The sequence below is a fragment of the Schistocerca serialis genome, chromosome 2, assembly GCF_023864345.2.
Source record: "Schistocerca serialis cubense isolate TAMUIC-IGC-003099 chromosome 2, iqSchSeri2.2, whole genome shotgun sequence".
In the NCBI taxonomy this organism is placed as follows: domain Eukaryota; kingdom Metazoa; phylum Arthropoda; class Insecta; order Orthoptera; family Acrididae; genus Schistocerca; species Schistocerca serialis.
In genome coordinates this window covers 948,001,707-948,025,843 of record NC_064639.1, presented here as the reverse complement: position 1 = coordinate 948,025,843, position 24,137 = coordinate 948,001,707, and the positions used below count along the sequence as shown (strand labels likewise).

At 42.2% G+C, this 24,137-nt stretch overlaps 1 protein-coding gene across 2 annotated transcripts in view; it reads left to right on the top strand.

Annotated features, from left to right (window-relative positions):
* The window catches only part of LOC126458324 (thioredoxin domain-containing protein 11), a 143,897-nt gene that overhangs the window by 51,815 nt on the left and 67,945 nt on the right, over positions 1-24,137 (top strand). For both annotated transcript variants that reach the window (XM_050095279.1, XM_050095280.1), the window contains exon 4: positions 4,937-5,140. In XM_050095279.1, coding sequence (XP_049951236.1) covers positions 4,937-5,140 — 204 coding nt within the window. The remainder of the gene's footprint in view (positions 1-4,936; positions 5,141-24,137) is intronic.

The window sequence follows — 24,137 nt, the reverse complement described above, 5'->3', positions numbered from 1 at the left end:
TGTTTCATTTCCATACATCGCTACACTCCATACAAATACTTTCAGAAACTACTTCCTGACACTTAAATCAATACTCGATGTTAACAAATTTCTCTTCTCCAGAAACGCTTTCCTTGCCATTGCCAGTCTAAATTTTATATCCTCTCTACTTCGGCCATCATCAGTTACTTTGCTTCCCAAATAGCAAAACTCCTTTACTACTTTAAGTGTCTCATTTCCTAATCTAATTCCCCCAGCATCACCCGATTTAATTCGACTACATTCCATTATCCTAGTTTTGCTTTTGTTGATGTTCATCTTATACCCTCCTTTCAAGACCCTGTCCATTCCGTTCAACTGCTCTTTCAAGTCCTTTGCTGTCTCTGACAGAATTACAATGTCATCGGCAAACCTCAAAGTTTTTATTTCTTCTCCATGGATTTTAATACCTACTCTGAACTTTTCTTTTGTTTCCTTTACTGCTTGCTCAATATACAGATTGAATAACATCGGGGAGAGGCTACAACCCTGTCTCACTCCCTCCCCAACCACTGCTTCCCTTTCATGTCCCTCGACTCGTATAACTGCCATCTGGTTTCTGTACAAATTGTAAATAGCCTTTCGCTCCTTGTATTTTACCCTTGCCACCTTCAGAATTTGAAAGAAAGTATTCAAGTCAACATTGTCAAAAGCTTTCTCCAAGTCTACAAATGCTAGAAATGTGGGGTTTGCCTTTCCTTAATCTAGCTTCTAAGATAAGTTGTAGCATCAGTATTGCCTCACATTTTCCAATATTTCTACGGAATCTAAACTGATCTTCCCCAAGGTCAGCTTCTACCAGTTTTTCCATTCGTCTGTAAAGAATTCGCTTTAGTATTTTGCAGCTGTGCCTTATTAAACATATAGTTCAGTAATCTTCACATCTGTCAACACCTGCTTTCTTTGGGATTGGAATTACTATATTCTTCTTGAAGTCTGAGGGAATTTCACCTGTCTCTTACAGCTTGCTCACCAGATGGTAGAGTTTTGTTAGACTTGGCTCTCCCAAGGCTGTCAGTAGTTCTAGACAACATTCCATGAATGTTGTCTACTCCCGGGGCCTTGTTTCGACTTAGGTCTTTCAGTGCTCTGTCAAACTCTTCACGCAGTATCATATCTCCCATTTCATCTTCATCTACCTCCTCTTCCATTTCCATAATATTGTCCTCAAGAACATCGCCCCTGTATAGACCCTCTATATACTCCTTCCACCTTTCTGCTTTCCCTTCTTTGCTTAGAACTGGGTTTCCATCTGAGCTCTTGATATTCATGCAAGTGGTTCTCTTTTCTCCGAAGGTCTCTTTAATTTTCCTGTAGGGCAGTGTCTATCTTATCCCTCGTGAGATAAGCTTCTACATCCTTACATTTGTCCTCTAGCCATCACTGCTTAGCCATTTTGCACTTCCTGTCGATCTCATTTTTGTGACGTTTGTATTCCTTTTTGCCTGCTTCATTTACTGCATTTTTATATTTTCTCCTATCATCAATTAAATTCAGTATCTCTTCTGTTACCCAAGGATTTCTACTAGCCCTCGTCTTTTTACCTACTTGATCCTCTGCTGCCTTCACCATTTCATCCCTCAAAGCTACCCATTCTTCTTCTACTGTATATCTTTCCCCCATTCCTGACAATTGTTCCCTTATGCTCTCCCTGAAACTTTGTACAACCTCTGGTTTAGTCAGTTTATCCAGGTCCCATCTCCTTAAATTCCCACCTTTTTACAGTTTTGCAGTTAATCTACAGTTCATAACCAATAGATTGTGGTCAGAGTTCGCATCTGCCCCTGGAAATGTCTTAAAATTTAAAACCTGGTTCCTAAAACCCTGTCTTACCATTATATAATCTATCTGATACCTTCTAGTATCTCCAGGGTTCTTCCATGTATACAACTGTCTTTCATGACTCTTGAACCAAGTGTTAGCTATGATTAAGTTATGCTCTGTGCAAAATTCTACCAGGCGGCTTCCTCTTTCATTTCTTAGCCCCAATCCATAATCACCTACTATGTTTGCTTCTCTTCCTTTTCCTACTGTCGAATTCCAGTCACCCATGACTATTAAATTTTCATCTCCCTTCACTACCTGAATAATTTCTTTTATCTCATCATACATTTCATCAACTTCTTCATCATCTGCAGAGCTAGTTGGCATATAAACTTGTACTACTGTAGTAGGTGTGGGCTTCGTGTCTATTTTGGCCACAATAATTCATTCACTATGCTGTTTGTAGTAGCTTACCCGCACTCCTATTTTTTTATTCATTATTAAACCTACTCCTGCATTACCCCTATTTGATTTTGTATTTATAACCCTGTATTCACCTGACCAAAAGTCTTGTTCCTCCTGCCACCGAACTTCACTAATTCCCACTATATCGAACTTTAACCTATCCATTTCACTTTTTAAATTTTCTAACCTACCTGCCCGATTAAGGGAAATGACATTCCACACTCTGATCCATAGAATGCCAGTTTTCTTTCTCTTGATAACAACGTCCTCTTGAGTAGCCCCGCTAGAGATCCGAATGGGGGACTATTTTACCTCCAGAATATTTTACCCAAGAGGACGCCATCATCATTTAATCATACAGTAAAGCTGCATGCCCTTGGGAAAAATTATGGCTGTAGTTTCCCCTTGCTTTCAGCCGTTCGCAGTACCACAACAGCAAGGCCGTTTTGGTTAATGTTACAAGGCCAGATCAGTCAATCATCCAGACTTTTGCCCCTCCAATTACTGAAAAGGCTGCTGCCCCTCTTCAGGATCCACATGTTTGTCTAGCCTCTCAACAGATACCCCTCCTACTGTACGGTTATCTGTATCATTGAGGACCACAAGCCTCCGCACCAACACCAAGGTCCATAGTTCATTGGAGAGGGGGGGGGCGGGGGGATATATGAGGCTGGAAGACCACCTTGGCTGCAGATTTCTTCACTGTGTCGGCAAGGAGGAAGACTCAATAGATGATATACATAGTGTGTAATGATGACCTTATGAAACAGTTTTGTTTTTTCCTGCAGTACTGAGTACCCTGTTTTTACTGGCACTGTTCACCAACACTTGATGCTGCAACATCAGTTTGCTGCTTTACACTCCTGGGCAGTTTCAGAATCCGGGGCAGTGGTGCAAACCTTCTGCAGAGAGGGAACTGATAGTTTCGACGCCATGGTATGGGTCATCCTTGTCTCACTGAAATGTGACTACCGCACCCATACTCAAAGAACCTGCATAGCATGTCAAGACTTTTCTTTAGACGTAACAGATTTATAATGATGGTTCAGAATTTCTGATATTCAGTCACAATACTGCAGGAAGACAAAATAGAAATTACAAAAAATTATCCTAGCTTCTGGAACTATCAGTTCATTCTCAAAGAATAGATAGGAAGAATAGAAATGAGGGACAGATCACAGAGACTTCCTTAGAATGAGAGGGACATAGGTATTGTAAAGATGAGAGCTGACAAAAATGAAAGGGGAGACATCAGAAAAAGAATAATGCCAAAGGTGGTTAAAGAATGAAAAGTTAAGATGGTTTAGGAGGAAGAGAAGTGAAATGAATAGTGCAATTAAGAAGCAAGCGGAAAAAGAGATGCAGGAAAAAAAGTTAAAAAGAGGGGAGCGGAGACTAGACATGGAAAAGTATGAAGCAATTAAGCAGTTAATTTAAGATGGTGATATGTATAGTATGACATTATTTTATTACTTATAAAACAGTGCAAAATAAACAAATTGTTCTAATTAGGAATAGTTCACTATGCGTGCCCACATTCAAAAAGGGACAATGCAAATTATGTGAAAAGAGGAATATTATCAGGTGAATTGGTATGTTTCACATTCCTGTTTAAGTTTAAGAATCATTGGGTACCATTAAAAATTCCCTCTCTTGATTATCACATTTCATTAGAATTGCAAAGTTTTGTCATCAATCAACTAGCTGTTGCATACAAGAGCTTAACTATTCCTGCGCATACAAAAGGATAAAAAAAAATAAAGCTCACAAAAATGTAACCAAGTCAATAAACAAATGAAAACCTAGCTAACAAGTAAATAAGAAAACGTCACACATGGACATGTAATCACTGCATCAACACAAACACTGTAACCATTGGGAGAGGGGAAAGAAAATTAACAGCAGCATATTCTGTAGTACACAGTTAACTGCTGGACAGCATGTGGTATCACATACACTTGAAATGGTAACAGTATTGTCATATATGAGGCAGATTTTTTTCTGTAAACTCCTCTTTAAATGCCTTGGTGGTCCCTCAAAGATCTGGTGGTGTGCCCTCCTATAACTTGTGGATTTTTTAATAAAAATCTTTTATGATAATTTTTGTGACCAGGCTATTCATATTGGGTTGAATGTATTTCTAAAGAAGTCTCAGAATATATATTACTACAAATTTGAATTTGTAATTCTGCCCATGTTGTTTTTAGGCCACAAAGTTTTAAAAATTCCTGCATAAAAGTGTATAAAATGTGTAATATCTGTTAGCAGTGCCTAGAACTCAATTTAGCATTCAAGCTACTCCATTAACGTAATTATAACCTTACATGGTAATCAGTACTGTTATTGTCTTCTTTGTATTGTCTGGAAGCAATAGCATGTCTTAAAATGCAATAGTACATCTTAAAATGTTTTCATCATAAAGAATTTGTTATTGCCAAGTGTTATTCATGTACTGTACTCTACACAGGAAGTAGGTAATCTAAACTGTAAAAGTCAAAAATAATGAGGAATACAACTGCCCCCTCATAAAAAGTAAGTTGCTCATACCAAGAAAGTTGAAAAATTAATGTATGAAGACTTGAAGTTGATTTGTTAGCTAAGTACCCCATTACTTAAGGCCAAAAAATTGACTTATATTTTATCTGTCATAAAAAATTAATTACCTAATTGAATTTTAAATGTTTTTCAGGCTGTCGTGGTTGGGTACTTTAACTTCTTGGGCTGCTTGGGGGCACCAGGCTATCATACCTTTTACATGACTGCTCTGAAATACTTGGAACATGATTCACAAAGGGAAGTAGCATTTGCAGTGGTAACAAATGCTAATGCAGCAGCTGTATTGGGTGTTGAAATTCTTCCTGCAGTCAGTCTTCACCTCTGGAATGAGACCAAGGTACAAATTAACACTAGGGTAGTGTGATAACATCTTGACACTGTATTATTAATTATCTGGATTTTTATATTGAAGAATCTCTTGCTTAAAACATTTCATTTTATTCCACTGTTTTTCAGTTTTAACCTAAAGTCTCAGAACCATGTTATTTCCTCCTTCGTCAAAAACCCTGTTTTCACATGCACTTTTATTCAGTGTTGTTTGAAGAGCCCCTTCTTGAGCTTAACTGTATCTATAACAGATAGCTTATTTTTTTGTGTTATGAGTTTTTTAGAAGTGAAACATTATTTCCTGCGAATTCTAACAGATTCTACATATTACTAGAGGCAGTCACATTTATTGAAGTGCACTTACATATCAGAAATTGGAATTTCAACACAGATTACATACACAACAAAAAAAAAATCACTAAATATTTATTATTCACAGCCACAAGTGCACTGTTGGTATCTTGGTCTATGAAAGGTTCAATCACAAGAAAAGCATGTAGAGCAGTGAGAAAGGTAGTAGATGGAAGATCTAACAACCCTACCACAACAACGGTCAAAATTTAATTATAATTGTAGTGCTGCTCAGGCTGCTAAATATTGCATTTTCGGGCAACAACAAAGTTATATTATGTGGCAGGTATCATTAGAGCACAGTTAATAAAGTCATTTCTTGAAATAATGGATAAATTAGGTACTCATCTTTTCGTGTTTCCCAAGCTGGTCTCACTGGTCTCGTTGCGAACTCATGGCTCAATCGTTGAAAATCTAGGTGGTGATGATTCCAAGCTCGGATGCAAAGAGGCCTAGGTGTTATTCTGCAATATTCAAAAGTTTTATAGATGTGTTTCATAAACCATTCTTGAAGATTAAACTTTTGCAAGTTAGAACAATGGAGATGTAAAAAAGTAATCAGCACTCCGAATTTAAGTTACACTCCTTTTTTATTACTTTTGTTGCAACAACACTTCACAATATAAAACATACTTGAAAATATCTTCTTCACTGTTAAGTTCACATTTCATAAACTGACTATAATTTGCGTCTTTTCAACATGACGACCAAGACTTGACTCTCTAATAATCGCTTATGTGCCCAAAAACCAGAGTAACAAGTACGTCAAAGATCATAGTGACAAAAGAAAGAATACACATAAGAATAATATCATTGCAATATATACATATCGATGTATCAAAGTACCTCTACATTAATTAAATCAAATCTGAATGTTGTCAGAGAAATATGTTAACTATTTTACAAAAACACAGTGGAATATTGCTGGTATTGAGAGGTTGAGGTGAGGTGCCGTAATGGTTACGTAATTCAAGTACCATTACAAAGAGCAAGTTACTTGGAACACGACCTGCAGAGAGAACCCCCACATGCACTTTAGGATTAAAAGAGGAAGATAAGTTAGCACTTAATATTATGATGACAGTGAGTTCATTACAGACAGAGAATGGTTGGATGCCAGTATTGGAAGGAATTTTCTATAATTAGGTTATATGGACCATTCTGGCATGTGTGTGAAATGATCTGGAGCTAAGGCTTTGAAGGCAGCTCTTTCTGAGCAAAGGTCTAGCGTGACTGTGTGGAAGGTTAAAACTGAAACTCCCTGGCAGATTAAAACTGTGTGCTGGACTGGACGCTTGCAAGAATTCCGGGTTCAAGTCCTGGTCCAGTGTACAATTGTAATCTGCTAGGAAATTTCGTTTCAATGCACACTCTGCTGCAGAGTGAAAAATTGATTCTGGAAAGTTAAAACTGTTGACAGGCTGTGACCCAAATTCAGAGTTGTGCTTTTTGTAAGCAGTGCATTAATCTATGTTGAGTCACAGTCTAGCAGACAGTTATGCTCAACACGACTTGTATCCCAAATAGATCAAGAGAATTTAATTTCAAAGTCCAGTATTTACACCATTGTATTCACTGGAAGCATTTAAGAAAAAAATACACTGGGCTGTACAAGGAAGAGTTAGGTGCAGAAATATTGAATAAACTAGCAAAGCCAATTTACAAGTTCAAGACTTACCACATCTGAGTAATAAGACTCCTTTGAAATAAACAATTTAAGGTGGACAGAATATAAGTCAAAGAAAAAGTTGAAAATAATGGACAAAGATAAAAAATAGAGGACGTGGGAGGAAGGAATTAAGAAACACACTAAGTCTTTCATGATGGATTTGTTGCAATAAATATTATCAGTGCATTTTAATTCTCTCTGAAAATCCAAGCTTTCAACAATATGTGCTGTTAGCTGCCTCAGAAAGTCACCTCACTGCCAAAAGAATTGATGGCACACATCCTGATTTCCTCATTGATGACTGAATTTCTGTAGTTTGAAACTTGTGCTAAAACCAAGTCTGCTCGAACAAGATCTTTTGGTTATTTGTAAGATAGTGTTCAGCAACAGCTTTTTTTTTTAGCTTTTCTGTACTTGATGTGCTGCTCATGTTCATTAAAGCTCTGAAAAACTGTTCGAATAGTCTGTCCCATGTAATTACTGCGACAATCACATGGAATATTGTAAAGACTCAGGGCTCTGCGGCCATGACTATCCTTCACAGGATTTTCTGAGGTGACCAAAAGACCATTTTATTCATATGTTTGTACATGATTCAACCAATACAGAACAAAGAAGCCATAGCAGCAATACCTATTCTAAGCATAATTGATTCTTGAACCTACAGACTGACCAAATATTTAATGAGCTTAGTGACACGTGTTGTTGCTCAGAATCATGGAGGAGAGGAGAAGGCATGCAAGATATTGATTATACATTAATGCCTGTAGTTTACTTCAGAGTCATCTTTTTCTGTTGACTCTCTTACCATGTGATTGGAATTGTTACATCTACAATCAGTGTGCTACTTTAATTCGTTAGTGACCAAGGAGACCAACAAATTCATTCACCTTACTCAAAGACAATATCTACATCTACATACATACTCCGCAAGCCACTGATGGTGTGTGGTGGAGGGTACTCTGTACTGCCACTAGTAGTATCCTTTCCTTTTCCACTCGCAAAAATGGCAAGGGAAAAACAACTGTCCATATGCCTCTGTTTGAGCTGTAATTTCTCTCATCTTCGTATTCCTTATGTGAAACATACATTGACGGCAGTAGAATTGTTCTGCAGTCAGCTTCAAATAACAGTTCACTAAATTTTCTCAATGTTGTTCATTGAAAAGGACATCATCCCCTCTCCGTGAATTCCCATACAAGTTCCCAAAGCATCTCCGTAATACTTGTATGTTGTTCGTACCTACTGCTAACAGATCTAGCAGCCCACCTCTGAATTGCTTCATTGTATTCCTTTAAGCCAACCTCATGCTGATCCCAAACACTTGAGCAGTTCTCAAGAATAGGTCGCACAAGCATCCCACACGCGGTCTCCTTTACAGATGTACTTTCCCAAAATTCTCCCAATAAACCAAAGTCAACTATTCACCTTCCCTACTGCAATCCTCATCTGCTCATTCAATTTCATATTGGTTTGCAACGTTACACCCAGATATTGAAATGATGTGTTTGTTAAGCAACCCACTACTAATGCTGTATTCAAAAATTATGGGTTTGTTTTTCCTACTCATCTGTCTTAACTTATATTTTTCTACATTTATAGCTACCAACCAGAAATTTTCTCTAAATCATCTTGTATCCCCATACACCACAGCATCAGCAAACAATCACAGGTTGCTGCCCATCCTGTCCACCAGATCATTTGTGTACATAGAAAATACTAGCTGTCCTTGATGAACACTTGCTATCAAGGACAACATACTGGGTTTTGTTAGTTAAGAAGTCTTCGAGCCATTTGTATATGTGGAAACCTAAGATATTTGTTATGCTCATATCTTCATTAATAACCTGCAGTGGGGCACCGTGTCAAATGATTTTTGGTAATCTAGGAATACAAAATCTGCCTGTTGCCCTTCATCCATAGCTCACTGTACATCATGTGCGAAAAGAGCAAGATGAGTTTAACATGAGTGATGCTTTCTAAACCGTCTGATTCATGGACAGCTCCTTTCCTGTCTTAAGGAAATTTATTGTATTCGAATGCAGAATATGTTTAAGAATTCTGTAGCAAACTGATGATAAGGCTATTACCCTGTAATTTTGTAGGTCTGTCCTTTTATCCTTTTATATATAGGAATCACCTGCCCTTTTTTCCAGTCACTTGTGGCTTTGTACTGGACTAGAGATTCATGACAGATGCAAGTTAAGTAAGGGGCCAGTACTGTAGAGAACTCTTTGTAAAATGCAACTGGGATTGTTTCAACTCTTTCACTTGTTTCTCTATGACAGAGATGCCTTTTACTATGTCATCCATATGGGATTTTCTGCAATAATCAAACAATGGTATGTTTGTATGATTCTTTTGTGTTAACGATTTATTAAACGTAAAATTTAAAACTTTGTTTTTCCTTTTTGCTATCTTCTGCTGCCACACCAGACTGGTCAATAAGTGGCTGGATGGAAGCCTGAGGCCCACTTACAGTTTTATGTAGGACCAGATTTTCTTGGATTCTCAGCCAGATATTTTGCTAAGGTATGACAGTAGTAGATGTTGAATGCTTCGCACATAGATCTTTTTACACACACGAGTCTCTACTAATCTTTGCTCATTGTCATTTGCACATTTTCTTTTGAACCATGAGTGAAACAGCCTTTACCACCTCAGCACTTTCCAGATTTCATTGTTAAACCATGGTGGGTCTTTTCTGTCCTTAATCCACTTACTAGGCACATTCTTCTCCAGATGACGATTTACAATCCATTTAAACTTTGTCCATAATTCCTCTATGTCCATCATACTGGAACCAAATGACGTCAGTTCATTGTTTAAGTGAGATGCTTATCTGCGCTCTCCTAGCCTTCTTGACTGATTTATTAACTTTAGTAAGCATATATCATGATCACTAATATCTGTTTCTATGCTGATGCTATCAATAAGGTCAGGTCTGTTTGTAGCTATTAGGTCTAAAGTACTTCTATTGCGCATTGGCTGTTGAACTAGCTGCTCAAGACACATTTTCAGATAACATGTTCAAAAGTACTTCGAGAGACTGTCTGACTGTACCCCCTGAAATGAATCAACAGATGTCCCAGTGTACACTTCATAGGTTAAATTTGCCATCAGCTAGTATTGCAAGATTTAGGTATTTACCTATTACTGACCCTAGATTTTGACTCAACTGTCACATTAGAATCAGGTGGCTGATAAAAGCATCCGACAATGAACTTGATTTCACATGCACCTGTTATGCATGATCAGATAACTTAACTGTCACACTCAGTTTTGACCTCAACAGAGACAATATGTGTGTCACCTGCAATGAATACTTTCCCTCCTATGGCATGTGACCTGTCTTGTGATCAATACTCCTTGACTCGCTAAGTATCTCAGAGCTGTCTACTTTGGGTTTCAGCCAGGTCTCAGTGCCAAGAATAATTTGAGCACGAGAACTTTCCTGGAGGGCTGTAAATTCGGGATCTTTCTTAACAATGCTTCGACAATTTACTGATAAAATTTTGACAGTCGAATCATCTTTACTCTGAATGTGGTCTGCTTTTGCTATTTGAATATCATCTGGTGAGTGTTCACCAGAGTACCTCAAACTACCATCTAGCCTAAAAAACCCTTTGTGCTCTCCTCAAGTACTGTACTGCCTGTGTAATTGCATCCTTTTGGTAGTGCACCATGACCTATCAAGGGAAGTCTTACAATTCCCCACCCGATAATGCAGGTCCAGAAATCTGCACCCAAGACCATCACAGAGTCGATGGAACCTTTGGATGAGACCCTCCACTTGGCTCTGAACCAACTGACCCTCATCAGCTCTGGGATCAGTGCTGCAAACTGTGAGCGCTGCTTTCTCCGTGCACGTGAGGCAAACAACCTTCACTATTCCAGCCAGCTGCCTGTATGAATTGAGGATGGTCTCAGAACGCTTGCAGCAGGCATCGTTGGTGCCAATATGAGCCACAACCTGCAGATGACTGGACGCTGCACATTCGATTGCTGTAGGCAAGACCACCTCCACGTCTTCAATGGGGGAGTCACCCTCCCCAAAACAGAGACATACTGAGTCCACCTTAGTTTTCCTTCCGGTGCTGAATGGTATCTCCCTAAGGGGCTCCAAAACCCTCCTAATGTTGGAGCAAGTGATAAGTAGCAAACCCATGCCTACTTGTGCGTGCTCAGACCCTGCAGAAGGAACAGCTACTCGTTCACTCATAGGGCAATAGGTGAAGCCAGATGGCCAGTCTCTCAGTTGGCCCTCCACCTCGAGTGATGTGAACATGTTACCACCCACCGCTCACCCTCTTGTGAGGACAAGTCCATCATATTGGGTACACTAGGAGGTGCCATGGCTGCAGAGCATGTGGGTGAAACAAGTGACACCAAAGGTGTCCTATGCAGTGCACCATGTTGAGTACACTAGGAGGTGCCATGGCAGCAGAGCCCGTGGGTGAAACAAGTGACACCAGAGGTGTCCTATGCAGTGCACCAGATTCTCCGCCACTGCTACACTCCAAGGCAGCAGCCTGAAGGCAGCTGACTATAGCCAAAAGCTGTTTGTAAACTGCGACCAGCTCCTCCTGCGTACGCACACAACATGCACACATCCTACCCATCCTAACAGGACTAACTGAAGAAGTAAACGATAAAAGATGACAGAGACCTAGATATACAACTTGTTATGCTCCTGGCGCGTTGTCAATGGTTGCTGATGCTTTAGTGAGCCGTATAGCTGGCTGTTCAGAAGAAATGAAAACTGCGCTACAGTCTTTCTGAATTTACACTTTAAATTGCAAAATGTGAGATCAAACCTCTGAAATAGAAAACACTAAATTTAAGAAATACACTACTAGGAAAACACAGGAAAAACTAAATATATCACTTCCCACTCTGGAGATTGTAACAGGTGACAGCTGGAGCTTGACTGAGTGGCCTACTAAGCTGACATGATTGGTTGCTTCTCTTCAAAAGAAATATTTTGTCCAGTGGAGCCTGCTACATAGGGAACTTAACAAAAGCACTGTTTCTGCTCTTGATAGACGATAAAATTGTGCTCCAACTCTATGCTTATTGCCAATTGTTGTAATTATTAGTGGTGTAGGATAAGCTGTGCATCATCTGTGAATGTGGCCGACAATATAAAACTTTGTCAGCTATGTTGTAGCAACAGGCAGTCTCCTAAAGACCATATTAGCAGTGTGGAAACAGGATGACTTAGATCTCTACAGAAGTATAAGGATTTGATTGTGTTGTTGCCTTTTGTGACAAAGCTAGTGCCGCATGTTTCCATGGTGCCAGTTGGAGTTCCACTTTAAAATAGATGGCTGTGTTTAGGACACAATCCAGTTTGTTATAATTGACATGCCATGCCTGCCGTACTGTGGCCATCTAGGTCTGCCAAGAGAGTGTCTCGTATGGAGGTGGAGCACAGGCAACTCGCAGCCACCACCTGTAATATGGGTAGCTGCGGTCACAGACTAAGGCCTCATATACATCATCCCCCGCCCCCAGGGGAAGGACTGTGGAGCTATCTTGATGTGAGGCGGAGGTCCTGGCCCTCTCCCCTGTGTGGGAAGAGATGTCAGTGCCATCTCACAGACTGAAGTTCCAGCATCAATGGGGAGTCCAAATGGCTGAGGGAACTCGGAGACCATCATCGCTACCTGCGAGTGTGGGTACCCTTGCAGGGATAGTCCCTGTCCATGTCCTTAAAACCATAGACCCAAGTACTTGAACTGGAAAGAAAAAGAATATATCATATATGTCTTGGACAGGCTGATTGCCTTCATTGATGCTTCTGACCAAACTATCTTTTTCTTGTGGATTTCCAAGAGGGGCCAATCATGAAGCCAGGAACATTTGACTGATGGCCATCATAGGTTGTCCCAAGGAATAGCTGTGGTCAATCTGAGAGAGGTGTGATGACCCTGTGGCAATCCTGTTGCCAAGCACTTGAGTAATCGTGTCATATGGACCAAACACTTGTTGCTCAGGTCTTGGACCGCAGGCCAGTGGACTGCATCTTGCAGTCTTTTTTTCTCAAAGTAGTGGACTCACGTGAAATAAGTATCATTTATTGAAAAGGAAGCAACTATGCCAGGAAACATACCAGTCATGGTGCTGTTGTCCAGAATGTGCTCACTGCTGTTGTGAAGGCTGGCCCCTTTTGTGGTGAAACTAGTGCCGCATGTTCCCATGGTGCTGCCTGGAATTCCACTTCAGAGGAGAACAGTGTCTTTGGGATACAGTCCGGTTTGTTATGGTTGATACACCATGCCTGCTGTGCTGTTGCCATCTGGGTCTACCAAGAAAGTGCCTCCTACAGAGCTGGAGCGCAGGCAACTTTCAAACCACATCTCTGATATGGGTAGCTGTGTTCAAAGGCAAAGGCCTTGGATACATCATCCCCCCCTCCCAAGGGGAGAGATGGTGGAGCCATCTTGATGTCAGTTGGAGGTCCTGGGCCCCTTCCTTGTGAGGGAAGAGATGGCAGTGCCATCTTGCAGACTGAAGTTCCAGCGTCGATGGAGTGTCCAAATGGATAGGGAACTTGGAGCCGCCATTGCTACTCATGAGTGTCGATGCCCATGGAGGCAGAGTCCCTGTACCTGTCTGTGGAACTGTAGACGTACCTGTCTGTGGAACTGTAGACTTGAGGGCTTGAACTGGGAAAAAAAAAATAGCATCTTTGTCATGGACAGACTAATTGCCTTGGTTGATGGATCCATGTTCCTAGCAGACTATCTTTTTGCATGTAGATTTTCAAACGGGGCCAACCATGGAGCCAGGAACATTTGACTGGTGGCCGGCATAGGTTGTCCCAAGGAATAGCTGTGGCCAACCTGAGAGAGGTGTGATGATACTTTGTGATCCTGTTGCCGTCCAGCTGAGGAATCGTATCATATATACCAAAGCTCATGGCATGGGCCACAGGCCAACAGACTGCATCTTGCAGAGTCTCATTTCTGAAAGTATGTAGTGGAAGCACATGAGGTGGATATCACTCGTAGGAAATGGGGTGAGTATTTCTGGTAGAAGATGTGTGCTGCTGAAGTGCCTTTGATTTCGGAAGGAAAAGTTAATTACACAAACATTCACACATGCCCTGGTGAGGAGACCTAGTCTCAGTGAAGCTTGGTGACAGTGCTGGTGGCTCCACATGGCAGTGGTTCCCAGTTGGCATACAGTGTCGAAGATCATGATGGTTCCATAGTGAGTCTCTGACTGATGAAGTGCAATTACAGTTGGTATCTGGCCCAGAGTCAACGCTGTCATACATACACGCCCAATTGAATGATATCTGCTCAATGCTTGGATGGCATATGATTTGTGGAGGCAAAGTAGTGCTTATGATTGTGGCTCTGTTGTCTGGTATGTGTGTGCCATTCGTCTCGACGATGACACCTCTCATGGCGAAGTTGGCTCTACATGTTTCCTTGGTAATGGCTGGAGTTTCTGACCCTCATCCTCATTAAATTATTTTCAAAATTATTCAGAAATGATTATTAATTTCAGTTGTTCCAATCCACGCAACAACTGTGTTTATGTTGGAATCGGGAAGTGTTCAGCTATATTGAGCGCGAAGTTGAGAGTGAGAGTGAGAGTGAGGATGAGGGTGATGACAGTTAATCATCTTCAGTAATTTTAGTAAAAATTTCATCAGCTTAGCTTATTTCTTTATGATAATTGTAGATTTTTCTCATTCTTGTTTGTAGTACAGTGGCCTTAGTGGATGATTCCTTTCTGTGATGGCTACAAAGAGGTCTCCAGGTTTTCTGTCTCCATACATTAAGTAAATAATAAGTCATTGCTGAATTGTATTTTTTCCTCAAAATACATTTATTCAATGTTTTGTGAATTCCAAAAAGCTCTTTTAACACAACATAGTCATTCCAACTCACTATTACAGCCACTACTTACAACCCATGAATACAACTCACTCACACAAAATCGTTACATCCACTATTTGTTGATGAGAAGAGAGGTATAACAATTTTACTGCAAAGATGTGTATATACAAGGGTGAGTCAAATGAAAACCTTAAATATTTTTTTAAATATTATTTATTGTGCAGAAGTGGTACAAAGCTGTATCACTTTTCAACATAATCTCCCCCACGCTCAATGCAAGTCCTTCAGCACTTACAAAGTGCATAAATTCCTTTAGAAAAGAATTCTTTTGGTAGTCCGCGCAACCACTCAGGCACTGCATGGCATACCTCTTCATCAGAACGGAACTTCTTTCCTCCCATTGCGTCTTTGAGTGGTCCAAACATATGGAAATCACTTGGGGCAAGGTCTGGTGAGTATGGTGGATGAGGTAGACACGCAAAATGCAGGTCTGTGATTGTTGCAGCTGTTGTACGGGCAGTGTGGGACCTTGCATTGTCATGTTGCAAAAGGACACCTGCTGAGAGCAATCCACATAGCTTTAATTTGATTCCAGGCTGCAGATGATTTTTTTAGGAGATCTGTGTATGATGCACTGGTGACAGTGGCCCCTCTAGGCATGAAATGCTCCAAAATGATGCCTTTTTCATCCCAAAAGAGAGTCAGCATAACCTTTCCTGCTGATGGTTCTGTTCGAAACTTGTTTGGTTTTGGTGATGAGGAATGGCACCATTCCTTGCTCGCTCTCTTCATTTCCAGTTGGTGGAAGTGAACCCAGGTTTCGTCCCCAGTAACGATTCTTGCAAGGAAGCCATCACCATCTCATTCAAAGAGCTGAAGATGTTCTTCACAAGCATCAACACGTCGTTCTCTCATTTTAGGAGTTAGCTGCCATGGCACCCATCTTGCAGACACTTTGTGAAACTGGAGCACACCATGCACAATGTGGTGTGCTGACCCTTGACTAATCTGTAAACATGCTGCAATGTCATTCAGTGTCACTCGGCAGTTTTCCTTCACTATGTCTTCAACTGCTGCAATGTTCTGTGGAGTCACAACTCGTTGTGTCTGACCTGGACGAGGAGCATTTTCCACTGAGTCACACCATTTGCGAACTTCCTACTCCATTCGTAGACTTGCTGCTGTGACAAACATGCATCACTGTGAACCTTCATTCGTTGATGAATTTCAATAGGTTTCACACCTTCACTATGCAAAAACCGAATAACAGAACGCTGTTCTTCCCTGGTGCAAGTCGCAAGTGGGGTGGCCATCATTATAGCGATACTGCGACGGTATGTGTGCATCTGCACTATGCTCCCACCTACAGGCCATTCTGCACGCTGTTTGTAGCTCACTTATCAACTTACAGGATAACAGCATGAAATTTTGATTTGTTATTACAAATTTAAGGTTTTCATTTGACTCACCTTCGTAAATTGATATACTGTATATATGCAAATAATCCACCACATTGAATAATCTGTGCACTCTAATTTTAAGGGAAGGTCAAATGAAAGAAATATTGGCTTTAATTTGTGTTCGTTTTACAAAAATATTTTGATATGTCCTTCCAGGAAACAGCACTCTAATAATATTATAATTTATTTAGTAAACACTGTCATAGTCACATATAAGTTGTTACTTTTTATTTGTGGATGATTGGTTTTAATCTACTACAGAGCTCATCATCAGACCTGTACTTCTTGATGATAGTAGGAATCCCAGGCATGGAGCAGGCTTGTCGGTGCTGGCATTGGGCATTGTTCTCAACGCCAACACGGCCCCGTTCCTGCTGCATGCCTACTCTCATTAAAGAATGCAGATCTGTTGTGACTCACCGATCTTTCAAAGTGCCTCTGCACAGTTACGCGCGTCCTATACATGCGGCGCTGTCTGGCAGCCATGCAGCAGTCGCGCCACCTAAGCGGCCAGCCAGCCAGCAGCCGCTAGACTTGGACTCAATGCTGATTTGACTGTTCCCGTGTACACGTCTTACTTTGTCTGCTTGCGCTGTGACTTACATGTATTGTGTTGTTTTGAAATATATGTGTTTAACTTGACGTTATAACAATTGGCGACGAGGTAGTGGATTTTTCCTTTTCATCGTTGACCCACAGGTTTCCACGGCTACTTTAGAGCAACTATTGCAAGGTCTCATTGAACAGCAAACGCTTCTCACATCGGCGATTCGCGATTTCGTCGCGGCATCCAATGTGGGACGTTTCTTGTTGTTGTCTATACCTCCTTTTCCTCCTTACGACGAGACGGCGGAAGACTGATCTGATTACGAAAAACGTCTTCGACAGCACTTCTTGGCATTTCATGTCACGGACGAACAAACATCTGAGTCTCTCTTCCTTTCATGGGTTTCATCTCAGATGTATCGATTGTTGTCACAATTGGCTCCTTTGAAAAATCCTGCGTCTTTGTCGTTTGCTGAAATGTGCTCACTTCTGTCCATATATTTTCATGAGCAAATGCATGTGGTAGCCTCTCGTGTTGCCTTTTATCGTTGTCAAAAACAACCGAATCAATCCTATCGCGCTTGGGCTGCTGAACTTCACGCCCTCAGTCGAAAGTGTCAGTTTGTTACTGACATTCACAAAGAATCCTACGTCGGTTCCATGGTACGGGATGATATTATCTGGTCGGCGCCCGACAAAGAAGTTAGGCAATGTGCCCCTCAGTTGTCAAATCCGACTCTAGATGAAGTCCTGTCCATAATGCAGTCTTCTGAAATTTATCGCGCCGCTGGAGCGCAAATAGAGGCGTGGGGTGACATCGGGGAAATATAACCTCTGTGCACTGTTGACGATGCATGCGGCGTGTCCCCACCGACCGACGTGGCCGCAGTACGCTCCAACACGCAGCCTCGGCCTAACCGTAAACAACCCTCTCAGAAACTGCATAAAAACTCCCGGCAACTTCCTTTGTGTCCGCGGTGTTTTACGAAACATTCACAGGAGGATTGTCCCCAACGTTGGGCCGTGTGTCACAATTGCAAAAAGAAGGGTCATGTGTCTTCCGTTTGCAAATCCGACCACATACATGATGTTCATGACAGTGACGCTGTTTCTGCTTCTGTGTTGTCTGTCAATTGCACTTCTTCCCTTTCTGGGAAGTTATTCCTCACTGTCCAAATACTTGTTAGAGATGTTCGCGTGCAGGTGGATACTGGTTCTGCTGCCACTATCATCAATTCTCAGACGTATCTTCAGTTGGGTTCTCCAACCCTATCACCTGTCGCTAGGCAATTACGGACGTACAATATACAGAAGATTTCTCTCTTGGCACAATTTGATGCTGAGGTATCTTACAAATCCGTCGTTCGCACTGTTCCCATATTTGTGGTCAAACATAGTAATGCAGAGAATCTTTTTGGTTTCGATGCCTTTCGCGTTTTTGGGTTCTCCATAGATGACTCTGTCAATATCGTCTCTGATGCTATTCCTTATGCTCACTTGGATTCCTTGTCGATGACATTTTCGTCCCTTTTTTCTCCTGGGTTAGGCCGTGCAAACGATTTTGAAGCTCATATCATGCTCAAAACCACTGCTAGGCCTAAGTCTTTTCGGGCTCAGCCCATTTGTGATCGTGTAAAATGGGAGCTGGATCGTCTCACTGCTTCAGGGGTCTTGCTTCCTGTCACTTCAAGTGAGTGGTCCCCTCCTGTCGTTTTTGTTGCTAAGCCAAATGGTGATATTCGTCTCTGTGATGATTTCAAAGCCACTGTAAATGCCCAATGCCTCATCGACACTTACCCTAAGCCCCGACCTGAAGAATTGTTTGCTAAACTTTCTGGAGGCCAGTATTTTTCTAAAATTGACCTGTCAGAAGTTTATCATCGACTTCCTCTTGACGCTGCTTCCCGGCAGTTCCTGTTACTTAAAATGCCTTTCGGCCTCTATCAATACCAATGATTGCCATTCAGGGTTGCCAGCACCCCTGCTCTCTTTCAGCGCTTCTTGGAACAATTATTGCTCCCTATCCCTGGGTGTATAAATTACATGGACGACATTGTTGTCACTGGCTCTACCACTGAAGAACATCTTCAGAATCTCCGCCAACTTTTTCATGTCTTACAGACTGCCGGTCTTAAGTGTAACCTTCAGAAATCAAAATTTTTTCAGGCATCTATCACATACTTGGGGTTTCAAATCTCTCGGGATGGTATTCGTCCGCTTCAGCAAACTGTCGCTGCGATCGATGCCCTTCCTCGCATTACATCTGTTAAGGAGCTGCAGGCCTTCTTGGGGAAAATAGCATACTATCACAGGTTTTTACCATCTGCTGCTTCGGTGGCTCAGCAGTTGCATCGCCTGTTGCTTAAAAACATGCCTTTTCACTGGTCCGCGTCATGCGATGTCAATTTCCAGAAATTGAAGACTATGCTGAAACAGGCGCCATGCCTGGCTACTTATCGGCCTGGCCAACATATTGTTCTTGCCATGGACGCCTCTCAATACGGGGTTGGTGCAGTCCTTGCGCACCGTTTTTCTGATGGTTCTGAACAACCCATTGCTTATGCCTCCAAGACGCACACGGATGCCCAGCGAAAATATTCTAAAATTGAAAAAGAAGCTTTGGCCATTATTTATGCTCTTCATAAGTTTGGTGTTTTTCTTTATGGATCCAAATTTCATCTTGTTACGGACCACAAACCACTTGTTTCCTTGTTTCATCCATCAACGTCGCTTCCCGACAAGGCTGCACACCGCCTCCAGCGTTGGGCTCTTTACTTGTCTCGTTTCAATTATGAGATTTATTTCCGGCCAACGGCTCAACTTGCGAATGCTGATGCACTGTCTCACCTTCCCATGGGTCCTGATGTTGCCGAGCAGTGGGTTGTGGACGGGTTCCTCATCACCGGGGACTGGCTGGCGGCTGCTACAGGTTCTGACCCTACCCTCTCCCGGGTTTTAAGCTGTATTCAGAAGGGTTGGCCAGACCGTCCATCTGCTAAGACTTCTGATCAATTGCGGAACTACTACGGTTTGCATTACCGCCTCACGGCTAGGGATGGTGTTATCTTCCTTTCCACCAAAAATGCTTCGCCGCGTGTTGTGGTACCTGCGTCTTTGTGTGCTTCGGTCTTGTGCCTCCTTCACCAAGGGCACTGGGGTGTCTCTCGCACAAAATCTCTGGCGCCCCATCATGTGTACTGGCCCCGCATAGGCTCTGAAATCGCACACATGGTCACTGCCTTCGGCCCTTGTGCATCACAGGCTGCTGCGCCGAAGTCATCTTTGTCACCGTGGCCTTCGGCTGGGAAGCCCTGGGAGCATATTCATGCTGACTTCACAAGACCCTTTTTAGGTACTTATTGGCTACTCGTAATTGACGCCTACTCTGACTTTCCTTTCATTGTCTGTTGTACGTCGCCTACCACTGCGGCAACCACAAATGCTCTAGCTCACATTTTCTCTTTGGAAGGCCTTCCCTCTACTCTTGTTACTGATAATGGTCCGCAATTTGCCTCTTCCGAATTTGCGGATTTTTGTGCCCATCACAGCGTCATGCATGTCACAGCCCCGCTGTTCCATCCACAGTCAAATGGTGAGGCTGAACGACTGGTCCACACATTTAAGGCTCAGATGAAGAAACTCCTGACTTCTTCTGCTGCTGACGATGCACTTCTCCAATTTATGGCTTCTTACCATTTCACCCCCATGGGCGACGATAGCCCGGCTGAGCTCTTACATGGCCGACAGCCCCGCACGCTACTTCATCTTCTGCGGCCTTCCACCTTACAGCCGCGGGTGCCTTCGCTTGGCCGGTTCACCACCGGCAACCTTGTATGGGTATGGGGATATGGCAGGTGGCCAAAATGGAGTCCTGGCCACATCTTACAACACCGTGGCCAGCGCCTGTATGAAATCCAGATGGACACGGGTGTTGCTGTGCGTCATTTGGACCAGCTTTGGCCTCGTGTGCCGGCAACGCCTGTTCCGAATGCCGCTACACCACCTTCGGCTCTACCTGACGCTCGGGATCTTGGCATCTCTCATTACCCACAACGCAGCCCTCTCACCATCATCTCGGTGCCAGCACAAGAACGGACGCCACCAGGATACGTGTCCATGCAGGAATCGGATGACCATCATCTGTCGGAGCAACTCTACTCGCCTCCTTCTCCTATGGGCGCCGACACATCACCCATGTCTCCTGTTATAACAACCGGACTTGCCGCGACGGGCAGATTGGTGCCCGGGACCCCAGCAGATTCGACCCCTACGTCTCCTGTCATCTCGACCCGTTATCATCGGGGACACTTCCGTCTGTACGGGAAACCGCTCTCTCAAGACTTTACGGCCAGTCAAACAACACCTATGGACGTTAGCCATCTACAGGCCACCTCCATCAAGACCAGTGCAAACCATTCAAAAGGGGGGAAAAGTGTTGTGACTCGCCGATCTTTCAAAGTGCCGCTGCGCAGTTACGCGCGTCCTATACATGCGGCGCTGTCTGCCAGCCATGCAGCAGCTGTGACACCTAAGCGGCCAGCCAGCCAGTGGCCGCTAGACTTGGACTCAGTGCTGATTTGACTGTTCCCTTGTACACATGTCTCACTTTGTCTGTTTGCACTGTGACTTACATGTATTGTGTCGTTTTGAAATATGTGTGTTCAATTTGACGTTACAACAAGATCTAATGATGATCTCCATAGTAGATTGAAACCGGTCATCCACAAATAAAAAGTAACAACTTATATGTGAACATGACTGTGTTTACAAAATAAAATTATTTCCAAAAAGTTTTTCCAACATGATTCTGTTCATCATCACTTTCATTGTCCCAACTAGTGAAAGAATCATTATTGTCATTGCCATTTTCCTGTAGAGTGTCATCCTTGGTTACATCTGATGAATTTGTGATACCACATTTTTTGAAGGATTTTCCCACAAGTGATAGTAGATTGGAGTCCCATACAATTTTCGTCCGCTCACAAATTTGGGACATATCCAGATTCTTTATTTTTCCATTTGGTATGAACTTGTGGTTTTAATCTGGCATCCATTGTGTAAATTGCTGTTTAAGTGCAGCTTTGAGTGTCTGATTTTTACATACATCTAGTGGTTGCAGGATGGTTGTTAGGCCTCCAGGGATAATGACCAAGTCAGTTTTCCCCTTTTGCAACTTGTCTCACACTTCCTCAGTTGTATGCCTGCAGAAGCAGTCCAGGACCATCATGTTACATAAATTCAGTAATGCACCAGGGCATTGTTGCCAAACATGCATCACCCAGTCAACCACAAGGTCATTGTCCATCCACCCTTTTGGATTCGCTCTCTGCTAATGCCTTTCAAAGAAATTTTCAGAGTAGTTTTCCTTTTAAATATCACATAAGGTGGTAGCTTTCATCTGTCACCAGTTATGCACATCACTTTACGTGTTTGCTTCTCATTGCCACCAATTTATATTATGATACAAGAGTCCCCTTTTCTGGTCATGATTTTGTTGAGTGGCATCTCAAAATAGGCTGGCATTTGAAGCATGTTACCAAATTGCAGTAATATATAGGAATCTTTGTTGTGCAAATTTATCAGGTAGTGATGAAAATTCATTACTTTTCCTCATAATCTTTGGGAAGCCATTGAGCAATCATAGTTTGGTGGAGCAATAACAGCCTTATTACAATTAATCTGTGGACCCCAGTTTTCCATCCTTAAAATCAGAAAAAAATCTGCATATTATATGTGTGTATACAATAACTGATATGAATGAAGTTACAGTTGACTGTTGTTTTATGGTGAAAACCTATCTATTCATTTATCTTTCAGAATGATTATGGAAACAGTAAATATGATCATGATTCAATTTTTAAACATTCACAACATTAAATTTGAATATGACTGAAATACATCAAAAATACAAACATCATTATGTTTCTCATAAAATAAATAATCTTATGTTAGCTTAATGCTTTATTTCTCTTTGCAAAATGTGTGATCATTTTGGTTGTAACATAAAAATTATTGAAAAAATCAGAATTACAATTCTGATCTCATTGGAATATGTTGTGAACTAATTTGTATCGGATTCTAACTGTGGAAATTCCAAATTAGAACGTAAACATATAAGAAAAAGACAGATTACTACTCGCTGTAAAGATGACATGTTGAGTTGCAGACAGGCACAGCTTTTGGCTAAAGCCTTCTTCAGAAAAGAAAACACACACACACACACACACACACACACACACACACACACACACACACATTCATTCACACAAGCAAGCACACATCATGCACACATGACCATTATCTCCAACAGCTTGGACCACAGTGCAACAGTCATGTAGAATGGAAACAGCAATCTGGAGGGGGAAGGGGAAGGGTAGCAGTGTATAGGTGAGAGGGGAGAGAGAAGAGTACTGTCTGGTGGAGTGTGCTGTGACTAGATTGTCAGTATCAGTAGGTTGGGAGGTGGCAAGAAGAGGGGGGGGGGGGGGCGGGGAGGAAAGGGAGCAAAAAAAGAGGCGAGGGGAACTATGAGCAAGTGCGTTCACAGAGAGTGGCACACAAAGAGGTTGGGAGACTAGAATAGGGAGGAGGTGATAGGACAGAGAGGGTGGAAACTATTGGGTGGATGGAGTGGGTCAATATGTGACCATAGGTTGAGGCTGAGATAATTTCAGCAATGAAGAATGTGTTGTGAAGCAGCCATTGAAATCAGTCATGTTATGTTCAATTGTGTGTAGTCCCACAGGTTGGTCCACTTTGCTTTTGGTCACAGTTTGGCAGTGACCATTCAGCCTGGTGGACAGCTGGTTGGTAGTCATACCAATATAAAAAGCTGTGCAGCGATTGCAGCAGAACTGGTATGTAACATGGCTGCCTTCACAGTTGGCCCTGCCTCTGATGGGATAGGATAAGCCTGTGACAGGACTGGAGTTGGAAGTGCAGGTAGGTAGATTTGGTAGGTGTTGCACAGGACAGGGATATGATACCTGTGGCAAGGGGTGGGATTGTGAGTGGCATAGGGATGCAATAGGATGTTGTGGACACTGGGTGGATGATGGAACACCACTTTTGGAGGGGGGGTGGGGGGAATCTTGGGTAGGATGTCCCTTATTTCAGGGCATGAAT